The sequence below is a fragment of the Parambassis ranga genome, chromosome 9 (assembly GCF_900634625.1).
Source record: "Parambassis ranga chromosome 9, fParRan2.1, whole genome shotgun sequence".
Taxonomy (NCBI): Eukaryota; Metazoa; Chordata; class Actinopteri; family Ambassidae; genus Parambassis; species Parambassis ranga.
In genome coordinates, this window is record NC_041030.1 from 2,685,014 (window position 1) to 2,698,061 (window position 13,048).

At 42.7% G+C, this 13,048-nt stretch overlaps 1 protein-coding gene across 7 annotated transcripts in view; it reads left to right on the forward strand.

The window, feature by feature from the left end:
- The first annotated feature begins 3,653 nt into the window (after window positions 1-3,653).
- fbrsl1 (fibrosin-like 1) overlaps window positions 3,654-13,048 on the forward strand; it is a 235,123-nt gene continuing 225,728 nt past the window's right edge. For all 7 annotated transcript variants that reach the window (XM_028413217.1, XM_028413221.1, XM_028413218.1 and 4 more), the window contains exon 1: window positions 3,654-4,978. In XM_028413217.1, the coding sequence (XP_028269018.1) occupies window positions 4,676-4,978 (303 nt within the window). In that variant the 5' untranslated portion in view covers window positions 3,654-4,675. The remainder of the gene's footprint in view (window positions 4,979-13,048) is intronic.

Genomic DNA, 13,048 nt, shown 5'->3' on the forward strand with positions numbered 1-13,048 from the left:
TGTGCCTGTTATGTTTTTGCATATATGTTTCTGCATAAGCCAATGTTACACCTAATCAGCCTTTGATTTTGTCACCACATAGCAATGATTGACTGTTGACTTTATGGAGGAGTGCACTGAATCCCCATAATCCTTTGTGTGTGCACAAGCGATCGGCGGTGCCAGGGACCGCCCCCCCCCCCCCCACACACACATTTACTGAGTGGGAAACTCCACCTAACGCTGTTTCGATTGCTCGTGAAAAAGTCCGCTCCATTTGGTTCATAAGAGAATAACCTCACCGCTGAAATCCACTCCATGTTACGGAGCTAACAAAGCCAGTGGCTTTCTTGAGGCGAGCATAAAACACCGCAAAGAGAACCGTCAGTGCTGGTTGAAGCTGGAGGAGGTAACATCAGTGTCATCCCACAAAGTCCAACTCCTGCTAAAGCCTTACTGTTTTGTCACATGGCCCCAGGTGACGATAGGTTGATGTTAAATCAACTTAGAAAAGTTGGGAGGAAGCTGCTGCTTTGTTTGAAACTCAGATGATGAGAAGACCACTGTGTTAAATCAACATATGCTGATGTTATTTCATTGATGATATATATATATATATATATTTTAAAGCTCACTTATATTGGTTGTTAATTAAAAAGTAAAGCACAACCTATCTCCATCTCTCTACTCCATATTTGAGGTTGGTACTGAGAGTGAGTCAGAGGCAGGGCCATCATGTAGGGCCAGTGGAGGAAGTTCTATTGCTGAGGTGAGTGATGACGGGGAAACTCTATGAGAGAAGGCCTCAGATATGGAGGCTTTGTATAATCTGTTAGTGTAGTGGCACCAGTGTGGTTGACAAAACTGTTGTTTCAATTAGTTTCTGTTTGTCACCGTGTTTTAAAATCAATGAGTTTTTGTTGAATCTGTCTCTGAAATAGTCATTAACTCTTTACTTCTGTTTATATATATATATATTTACCTACTTCTGTAGGTAAAATAGTTTAACAACCTGTTAAAATCCGCAGGAAATTGCAACTACTTCATATTATTATATTAAATTACATAATATACTAATGTACTTTTTTCACCACCCACCCACAGAAGGTGCCCCCCCCCTACATAATGCTTCCTTCGCCACTGCCTGATGTGCATATTGACTACATCCCTTGCCTTTTGGCACAGTACAATGGCACAGTATGCATCCAGAAATGTTGGCAGTAGGAGTAGACTCTATCTAAGTATATATTCACTGATCTGTCAGTGAATATATACTTTAAGACATAAGACATGGTTTCTATGTTGGATCCTAATGTACTGCACTGACTGTGCACAAATGATGCTGTGGCAGCCTTTATTTTCTTTACGACAGTAAAGGGATTTGTGAATTTTACAGCTGTCTAGCGTTCTACCGTGAAATCCGGGCGTATTGATTTCTGTGCGGCTATATTGTTTACAAAGAATACAGTGTGTTTTTTTTTTATTGCTTGCCTCAGATCCCTTACCTCTCAATCCTACCTCACACTCACAATTGAAAATCACCTTAAGCAAGAGGCACGTTGACCTGAACGACATCAAATGAGTCCTTATCTCTGTGGCAGATGCAAACAAAAACAATTCCGCCACTTAAATGTCATAAAACCATAAGGCCCCCCTTCCTCCCCTCAGCTTCCATCCCAGCCGGGGCTCAGCATTTCAAAGAGACTAGTGTTTGAATGACTGTGATGTGGGAGCTCAGAGTCTGTAGCTATGGATTAAGCTCACAGCAAATAGTAGCATGGAAGAAACAGAGGTAATCTCTTCCCTCTTCTCCACGGCCCTCTCCATACCTGTCGCCCCCACCCCCACCCCCTCCTTTTTTTTTTTTTTTAATCTCCTTACTGAATTAGTTCTTGCAAAGCTGCTCAAACAGAGAGGGGTTTATTCACAGTGCTTAAAGTAACATGAAAATGATACCATCTCAACTTCCTGAAAGGTCCATTGGCTCAAAGTTTGATGTGCGACTCACCTGGTTGTTCCCCACAGCATCATGTGGGTAAAACACCTTCCTAAAAAAACTAGCAACATGGGCGGAAAGTACAGAGTGTAGCCAGCTGTAAACAAAAACCAAGACGTTTTTTTTGCTTGTTAACCTGATGTGTATTATAAACGTTCATCATACTCGCTCTCTCCCTCTCTTAGTTCAGCCTCTGGTTTAATCACCCACAGTGATACCTCTGGATAATTTACCCCACAGCAGCACACTACATTTGCATAAAAGTAGTTTCTTTTTGCATTTTGATGCACTTTCACACAAGATTCCCGCCATGAAAAGAATATTCCTGCACCTGAAACAGCACTGCCACCACCTAAATTTTATTTTTTTTTCGGCCTGGCTCTCACAGATTTGCTTCCTGTGCTGTGAAGATCAAATAATAAGCCAGAGGATTCTTATATGCAATATTTCACACTGGATGAATATTGTATTTTTTCCAGCACCTTTATTTAGGATCATTATCAGCAATTCTCATGTATTAGCTGTTGATCAGTGCTTCACCACACACACCGACTCTTACCTAATGAGACCTGCAAACAGTCACAGTGTTAGTTCAGAGGCACTTTCCCTCATTAATTTGCCAATAGGATGAGCTCAGTAGTTTAAGGTGCATCCTACAAGGGTGGGAATGCTTGACTTTTTATCTCTATATAATTGTGCATTTGTATCACAAAGGCTGCTGTGCTATTATTAAATTATACTATCAACACACTATGTTTGATAAAGATGATCCTTTATATAAGCCCAGAGCAAGAGCCTGTAGTTAAGCAAATCAATATGCAAATCATACCCTGGAATTTACAAAGGAGGCACTACTTCCTTAACCTCAGGTATAGAAGCCATGTCAGTGCATCCGATATCCAGGAAGTATATTTTCCTCAAAGTCAAATGCACACTATAAATAAGTTTCATAAAATTGTTTGAGAAGACTCATGAAGTTGTCATATATACATTCATACAAGCTGGGATACATTACAGTGTGGGTGGACATACAGTAGGGGGGCAGTGGAAGCTGCTATGATGGAAATAAATGTTAAACAATACAGTGATTATATAATATGATTGCCCTCATTTCTACTGATTGAAAGCAGATAAATGAAGCTGTGCCATACTTGTTTGCAGGATTCCCTTGAGAGAAAGAGAGGGGGGGTATTCTCCTCAACTCTGCAGATTGAGAATCCTGTTTGTAATTTCAGGCTTAAGGGACATCCATATGTCAGATATTTACTGTGTACTCATGGTCTGACTTTTATGGGAATATGATACATATGCAGCTTCACACCTGGGTCTTGGTCTTGTCTTGCTGGAGAGTTGTGTGGATGATGGTCAGAGTGGAGGAGCCTGTCAGGACCTGATGAGTGCGTTTTTCCACAAGTGACAGCACAAACACATGATGAGGCATCATCAGACAGACTTAAAATAGTGCCTTGTGTGACAAAATGTGCCCAACAGTGAGAGAGAATAACCCCCCCCCTCCTTTTTTTGTTTTTTTTCTCCCCCCAGCTTCCTTCCTATGGTAAATTGTAGGCCAGAGGTGGCGGAAATACGTCAGTTATGTGGGTTCTCTGAAGCCTGACTGCGTCTCTTAATTTCGGATGAAGGGAATGAGACGGGGGGTGGGAGGGCGGGGGAGAGAGAGAGAGAGAAGAGAGGAGATTTTAATCACTCCTGTCGCTTTAAGGACACTTATCAAAGCCTTATTATGCGAATAGAAAATACCATGAGCCACTGAGCAACTGAGCAGTGAAGGGACGGACTGGAGTGGATTTATAGGAAACTCAACACAATCTGAACTGGAATAGAGCGCTTCACTGCTTCATGGAGTTTGACTACACACTGGATGCTTGTCTTATTCGGACGGTTCGGGTCATTTAGGAAATATTGCGCATAAGTAGCTCTCAGACTTGGGATCCTTCCCCCCCACACCACACCACGCACACACACACGCACACACTGAAGCGCAGAGAGGAATATGGCTTAAAACTCAAACGCGTACACGGGGATTATTCACTCACCCGGACAGACACAATCGATTTTCTGCAGGCGTTTTTGTTCCGGACGGATAGTATCCCGAGCTGTGTTTTATTTGACAGCCTTGGATCATGGATTGGGGTGGTGGAAAACAACAACGGGCAGCGACATGATTTCTCTGCGCTGTCTGCGGTATGCAGCGAGCTCAGGCTCTCACATCGCGTCTTATTATTCCGATGCAACAAAAGTTACAAAGCGAGCGTAATGCGTGGATTTGAACTGTTTCGCCGTTTTGCACCTGCTTTAACGGATACCGCGTCGACACAGTGCAGATTCGTGACAGAATAACGCGTGGATCCGCGTCGCTTTCCCTTCTCTCTATCGCCTCTGTGGGATACTTGAACATTTTCTTATCGTAATGGAGAATGGGGAGGTTTATACTCAAGGTCACTGAGTGTAACAAGGCTATATTTGTTATTTAGACACACACACACACACACGCACGCACACGCACTCACGCACGCACTCGCAGCGCTATCTTCACGTTATAGCGCAGCCTACAATTCACAGTCCAGTGTGTGTTATTTGTGATTACACGGTGCAGCAGGCGTTTGAAAGCGAGCACGTACTGTGGAGTTTATATTTATTATTTTCTTTTTGACACCCAAAGCTTTTTTTTTTCTGGGAATCATGGATGGGAAATTGAAGCAGGGTCGGAGATGCCGGTCCAAGCGGGAGAGGGTGCGGAGGTTGCGGGAGGCAGGGAGCAGAGACGCCCGCAGCCCCGACCCCAACTCCTCCTGCTCCGACAGGGAGGGACACAGTCCGGGGAGGGACGCCGCCTCCCTGCCCGGTAAAAAGGCGCAGCACCCCGCAGCAGCAGCCAGAGCCCCACGTCCCCCCCGGCGGAAGAGACGGGAGTCCAGCTCGCAGGAGGAGGATATCATTGATGGATTTGCTATCTCCAGTTTCATCAGTCTGGACCGTCTGGAGGTAAGCAGGAACCGGATCATTACCTGTTTGTGTGTCTGCATTCCTCATCTGTGGAGTGCTTGTCAAAGTGGGGGTCCTTGAGGCCCCACCACTCACTCACCAGCAACGTGAGGACAAGTGTAATTTGTCACTAATTTACTTGAGATGATGCTAATTAGAGACAGGATGAGGATGACTGTTCTAATCATCTGATAGTGTAGATCACAGTGTCTGGGTTCCACACACACAGACACACACACACTTCCTCAAGGTGTCCCTGATCAGTTTATCATCACACAGGACTGTGACATTAGCCTATATGTCTGTTTGGGGTCCATGATTTCACAGCTGCTGCAGTGTATTCCAAGTTATTTAGAATGAGAAGTTCATCATTGCTTGCTGTTGGTTTGTTGAGGAGCACAGACAGGTGCTGTCCCGTCTGCTCTTATTTGTGTTGTTCAGATTCACTCTGAGTGCACTCTTGACATTCTGCTCTTTGATAAACTGCCTATTGCACCATTCATCTGTTGCAGACTGACGCACCACGTGCTGATAACTCTGTTCCTGTCATTCGTTGTATGTCAGATGTCAGTTGGAAACAAACAAACCAAAAAAAAAACAACAGGTTCTGTTGTGACATCCTCCTTTATTTATCTCCTTTATCTCATTACATTACAAATGACAAATAAAACATAGCTCCCTGTGGGATTTCAGACTGACAAGGCAGGCAGGCGTTTTTCTCCCTACCCATGCTTCATTCTGGAAATGAAATATAAATCACCACCTTTAATAAACACTCACTGTAGTCTGTATATTTTAAGATGATGACTTCATTTGAAAGCTCATGGATCACAGCGTAGTTCATACCATATTTCTGTAAGTGTAATAATCAGTCATGATTGACTCTTGCCTCCTACGTGGTGCTTAGTCAGTATGATGGTGCAGTTGCATGCCCTCATTGGAACATCCACTTTGGTTCAGATCATCAATTTTTCACCTTCCATCTATTAACAAGTTGAACCTGTACCGGTCATCGCTGATTAAATTGATGTTCCATATGGCTTTATGGTGATCAGAGTGAGAAAGCACACAAGAGGCACATGATCACTGCTATCATGTGTTTAATATAAGAAGAGAAACACAGTGATATCTCTGGAAGCTATTACAGATAACTTCATAAAATCCTCTAATGATACCAGGAGATTTCAGGCCTCATAAAGTTGGATAAATCCATGTTTAATTCAGTAAACTTATTACACCTTATCAGTGCCTGGTGTGTGTGTGTGTGTGTGAGTGTTTCTCTCCTGACAGCAGCTCAATGTAAAAGAGCAGTGAAGTGTTTCTTAGTAGCATCTCCTGTGTGCATGCTGGTGTATCCACACACTGAAGATAGATAGATAGATAGATAGATAGATAGATAGATAGATAGATAGATAGATAGATAGATAGATAGATAGATAGATAGATAGATTCTTTATTGATTGCGATGAAGTTAGCATGGTTATCTTAGTTCAGTTTGTCCCTGACGGTTGTTTTGCAGTGCAGGTTTCTCCTCTGATGCTAACTTTGGGAAGTGAGGCTACATAATTGTCCAATTTTCCTTTTCTTACTCAAGTGCTAGATCCAAGTTGAGTTAACACAGAGAAAAAGCTTATGTTTCAAGGCTAAGCAAATGAGGCATGATACAGCTCTATGTGAAATGATACTCACACACCGGCTACTTGTTTGTAATTAGTCTGATTTGCATGCAAATGGACTGCACTTATTAAATGATGTTGGTGGATCTGGTAATATTATAGGAGACAATGTGCTCACTCAGACAGGCTTTGGACCTCTTAGTTTTTCCCTCCGCATATTGACTTCATTTTCATATACAGTTTACTGTAAATGACGACAATAATATTTGCTTCCAGGTAATAAGCTGTAATCACTGTGAATGAAATGCCCTCTATAAAGTGCAGTGGAAAACCTCACCTCATCATGATCGTGACTCATGCTTTCACCTACTTACTGTATGCCTGAGTGGAGCTCCTGACCTGTGCTAATTACGCATCAATTATAATGAGGGGGGTTAGGGGATTGGGGGGGGGGGGGTAGCTCTGACCTGCTCCGATAAACCAGAGCATGTGGTCCTTTTGACCTCTTTCAAGTGACGGACGACCAGCGTGGTTGTGTTTATGTCAGGCCACACAGTCGGACTACTGGCTCATTAGCATTCTGCAACATTAATATCCCACTCTCTCTGGGTTTAGGGAGCCCATATGGCCAACGTACAAATATTTGCTCTTATTTAATCTTATTTCTTTTTAATCTCTTTAATCCTTCTCTGTTCTCTGAAGCACTTAAACATTAAATCCATGTCACTTCGAGGTTACATCATCAACTTTTGCACAGCCTGTTCATAAGAGCCCGAGGTTATAGCTTTGTCCCAGAGCACTTTGACTCTAAACACACTCGGTTTCGGTCGGTGTTGTTGATATTCCAGCTCGGTGCTTGATAGGATCAAGCTCCCCTGATAAAGGCTTAGACTGTACGGTGGTCTCGCCCGCTCGCCGTAACCATTTCATTACAGCTGAAAGCAATTTGCAGCCACAGCCGCATTTGATTACAGCATGTTTATTTGCTTTGAATCCCCTGGTTTCTCATAGGAAAGCCTCTTACTTACCTGTGCAAATCGACTGTACAAACACAGCCGTTGCAGCTTTGTCATGGGCACCTTATTGTGATTAGAAAAAACATTTTGTTAGGGATGATTCAGGTACAGTCAGTCTGCTACTGTGGGTTCTTGAAAGGAGAAAAACTCTCAATGTTCAGTTGGAGTTTAATCATCGGTTGTATAATTGTTGCTATTCTTTTAGTCCATACTGTTTATTAAAATGATTCACATTTGTGAAATCTTCAATTGCTGGAAGGACAATTTCCTAGAGATAGAGGGGTTTTTCACCTGACAGCAGCGCTATAAAACAATTACCCGCTGCGGCTGAAACCCTCCAGACGTCTCCCTGTGGGTATCGAACAAGCGAGCAGATAATAAAATGACACAATTATCCATCTGTCACAGTATTAATAAGATGTTTGATTTGCTCCATTTGCTGTGTGAGTGACGTCGGAGTGGCAAATCCCCTCTCGTTAATCCACAATCCTTCTGTTCATCTGCTTTAACATGAATTTACAGATTTGTTTGGGTTTTTCGTTCCGCAGCGTGACTTTCTAAATTCACTCTAATGGGGATTTAGGTTTAGTTGATTTAGTGATATTACAACAGCGTCAAGGCCAAAGAGGGGGTGGGGGTGGGCCGAGAGGGCAGGGATTCTCTCACAAAATGTGTTCTTGTATCAAAGTTCTTGATGAGATCTAGAGGGATATTTTGCTTGCTCTTTTTTTTCTTCTTCATGTCTCTGTTTGGTACATTTTTACACACTAATCATCATCTGCTGTTTGCAGCTGAGCAGCCATGCCAGTGCAATATGGGAGAATTAAGTCCCATACCCTAGGGGAGCTTGACAGTAGTTGTTAGGGAAGCTGTGAGTTGCTGCTTCACTTTCTCTGCCTGTGTTTTGCCAGCTGGTGTATGGATCTAAGCCAGCCACATTCCAGTTACAAGTATGTGTCATTATATTTCATCAAGTATTGTGATGGAGACTTCAAAAAGAACAGCAGTTAGAAGGTTTTTTTTTCTTTCCCCCCTTAAGATTTCATTTAAATTAGCAGCAGTACACTTCAGCTTTTGTTATTGTTAGCACCCTGATGCTGTGTGTTTGCGGCTTTTTGTATGGCTAACACACTAATGATGACATGTCAAGTAAGAGAGGTACTGTTATGACACTGATGGCTCACACAAGACTTTCAATATATCAGAACATGCCATAATTCCACAGTTTTTTTTATCCCCGTCTCGGTCAGCTGTGTGTTTCTGACTCGCTTGATCGCCACTTGAGTAACACGGCGCAAACTGATACCGACACTCGAAGCCACAGCAGCCTTGTGCTGTAGTAAGACGTCTTGCTTCCATGGTGAGGCAGCAGATTTGTTGCAGGGGTTGCAGCAATCTTGCTCTGTGTTTTCACTTTCTTCCAATGGTGATAGCTCTGTGTGTGATATGTCTGTACTGACAAACAACTCCGGCTTTAATTAACAAGGCAACCTCCTCCCCCCCATGGGGCTTTGCTGCTCATTGGCTGACGCATCCCACAGAGAGAGCTTTCTTATTGCCAGTGGGACGTCCTCCCGGGCCCTGGCTCTCTCTAACTGTCACACACACCGTCGGCGACAGCATGGCTGATAAATGCATGGTCACATTTACACAGCCTTGTGTCTCTGTCACACAAACATTCAACCTCCAACATGCATCTGTCCAAGCCATCGACCAGCGACCTAAATATATCCCAACCAAGGAAGGTTCTCGTGTGTTGTGGAAGTGTGATGGGTCTGGAAGCATGACACTCAGTCGCCTCTGATACTGCTGAGTTTCCTTTGTATTTGCTTTTGGCTCATGTGACACAAAAAAGGGAACATATGAAAAAGCTCTAAAGTTCATTATTGATTAAGTTATACTTCTTTCAAGTTATAGATTGATTGCTTTCCGATTTAATGTCAAATAATGTAGGTCATTCCCCTGTTTTAGATTGTATCATCTATTCGCTCTTTAGTGCAAGGTTGAGGAAAGACTTTCTAGGAAATCCATCCATTTTTCTAGACTGCTTGTCTGTACTGTACAGAATGGTAGGACGCTGGAGGCAGGGTACACCCTGGTCAGGTTGCCAGTCTGTTATGGGACTGACAGAGAGACAGACACCCAGTCACACTTGCCTGTAAACAATTGAGAGTCCCTAATAATTAATTAATTAATGTGCATGTCTTTTGATACGTGGGAGGAAGCTGGCGTACATGGAGACAAACTCTCAGAGGAATGGGGTGAATTTGCAAACTCCAGGAAAGAAACATACATGAATCTGATCTTGTCAATCAGATGAGTTAGTCTGAAGCTCCATAAATAGACACCATGTGTAGATTCACTTACAGGGTACGTTCACAACCACAGGGTCAAGCAGTGCAGCGTGCAATGACTGCGTTTAGGTTGTTTGAACAGTTCCTTGTGATTGTTTTGTTACATACATAATACTCTAACACAACTTCTGTTTGTTTACAATGGAGTGAAAGTTGGTAACATTGTGACTAATGATCAAACAATCCATGTTACAGCGATGATAATGTGGATGTGTGAGTTCCTCGTGGTTGAAAAGTAGAGGGATTAATGCCCGCTTTCCCCTGAGGAGTTTCTTCTTGATGCGCTGTCAGTTGTGTGTTTTGAGGTATCACTCTGCAGTCTGAAAGCAGCAGCACTACAAAACCTCACAGCACAAGGGCCTCTTTGTTTTCAGGTAGCGTGACTGCTGTGGAGTAGCTGAGACGTGGAGACAGTACAACATAGCTGACACATATTAAGTGGCACATAAAAGCACGTGGGTAGCCTGTAGTAGGCATATATATCCATTTCCTGCCTGTCGTCCTGAGCCGCCGTCTTCCATCTTCCTGTCTTAGTGTTTTCATTGCGGTGAATGACAGGATGTAATTATGCTGTGATTAAGATGCTGTCTCCGAGCCTGCGATGGATTAGGAGCTGCACTGTTAGAAGGTTTCCCCGGTAATTATCCACTGCTGATTTGTCCCCCCCTCTCCTTTTTTTTTGCCTTTCACAACCTCCACTTCCTCAACTGCTTGATTAATGCATGTTATTAAACAATGTTAACAAAATACATTTCATTTAAGCACTAAAAGAAATGATTTGGAGATAACTTCATAATAATCACATTTCTCATTGAGCTGAGGTATTTTCCAGGCTTGTGATTTTGGTTAATATATGATGTCCTACTTGGCTGCAGAAACTCTGGATGAATGACTAGCAGACGAAGGCTGCGAAGGATTTACAATAAAAATAATGAACCTTAAATAGAAAGGGCACTGTTTAAGTGGCTCATTAAGTAATGGCTGTTTTCCTTTTCAGCCGTGTCCTTCGCTGACAGAGAGTAAAGAGAGAGCTCTGAAAGCCTGGCTTGCTTCACAGCCTTCACTCCAATCCCTTTTCAACATTTTGTTTGTGTGCGAGTGCAGGTCATTTTTTTTTCTAGCCTCGGAGACTTGTTCAGCACAAAGGTCTGTTGACTGGCCTTTATGAAGTTTTGTGTGTGTGCTGGAAGTAGAAATAGTGATTTCAACAATGCTCCCTGGTAAACTCAGGTGATAAATTTGTGTATCTAACAAACAGGCTTTAAACCCCACATAATCCCAATCAGTGCTGTCAGCAGGTTTCATATTTTAATTCATCAGTTACTAGACCAGGGTTACAAAGTCATTATAATGGAGGATCTGAACTACAGTCCTCCCCACAGATGGAGCTCAATTCATGATCACATGAATATATGTGCATATTGTCACCTAGATAATAAATAAATAAATAATTAAACGTGTCATTTTAACTGCTTACATGACTAGCTCACAAATCTATTCACCATGCTGGAATGTCTGACCAGAAGGTAAAGTTGCCATATGCATGTATTTTATTTTGAAAGTTCAGTCAGTCTGTGACATCTGATGTTTCCCTCAGGACTCCTAGCAGATCACTGTTGTGTTGGCCCCTCATCCGGTGTACCAAATATGACTCCACTGTCTTTGACTGCAGCTGCTAGTGGAAGTTCAAGATATCAAGGCTGCAGAGCACTACTTTGGTCTGGTGTCAGAGAATTAGGAAACTAATCTTGGGAAAAAAATATGGCTTGGGTTTAAATAGATCTCTTTACAGTGTTAGACAACTAGCACTAACCTTTTGAAGCATTTCTAAGACATGGAAGAGGCCCTTCAGAAAAGTACCAAAGGACCCATTGGACTAGGGATGCACTCATCTGACTTTAAAGTTCTGATAACTTGGTTTTGCATATCATGGCCAATACCAATGTGATACCATTTCCTTTGCAGATGTTGCTCTGTGTAAGGTCTAAAGCTTGCTGCCCATGGATCTGACTAGAATTGAAATAAACAGAACAGCAGGAATCAGCTTCTTTATCCAATAACTGTTCTATTTGGGTCTACATCCGATATTGACATTGGAGTGGTGTGTCATGCAGCTCACAGCGAGAAGGATCCTGGTTCAAATCTGGCTCTGGCCTTTCTGTGTGGTGGAGTTTTCTCTGTGTGCATGCATGAGTTTTCTCTGGGTACTCAGGCTTCCTCCCACATTCCAAAGACATGCAAGTTAGGCTGATGGTGACTCTGAAGTGGCTGTAGGTGTGAGTGTGACTGGTTGTTTATCCCTGTAAAAATAGATGGATGCACCCACACAGACACAGGCAGCAGCGGCTCAATGAGCATATAAGCGTACATGTTTCACTTAGTCATTCACAAAGTCACTGAATGTGGATAATATTGACAAGTTTTAGGATCTGCTATAAGTAAAAAAAAACGAGAGGTCTATAATTAAGATTTATATGCTGCCATTGAGCCATTGAGTTTAGTTAATAGGATTTAGGGCCTTGATAGACCCAGGGCTGCTTCTGCAGCATTGCAATGCTGCCATCCAAACCAGTGTGCAGATTACAAATCAGCCTCCAGTCCATGTGGTCATGTTTTTAAGGAGAGCCTCATTTTCAAAGGCATGACTCACACAGTCGTGACATTGCACACAGTCTTGCTGCATGTTTTCTTAATAGATCGCTCTTGGTGTGAAAGCAATTAGCGTTAACAGTTGTCGACATGCTCTTCTGCTACCAACACCCGCTACCAACACCAGCTCTGAGGGGAATAATCTTTATAGGCCAAGTGATGCTGACAATAATTGCTCAGCACTCAGCTCCCTGTCTGTAAGAGGATACAGTGATATGTTGGGCTGCAATTTATTACATCTCATTGTTTGTTGGTATGTTGATTGTATTTGCAGCACTTAGCCTTTTTGTGTGTGTGTGGGTGTAGAGAAAGCCAAATAAGGACTGCTGCTTCAGTGTTTTGTGTGATAGCTTTGGCAGCCATATAACAAGCCGTGGCCAAGATAATAGAGCTTAGATAAGAGGTTGTTATGCAATGTGGAATTTCTCTTTTTCC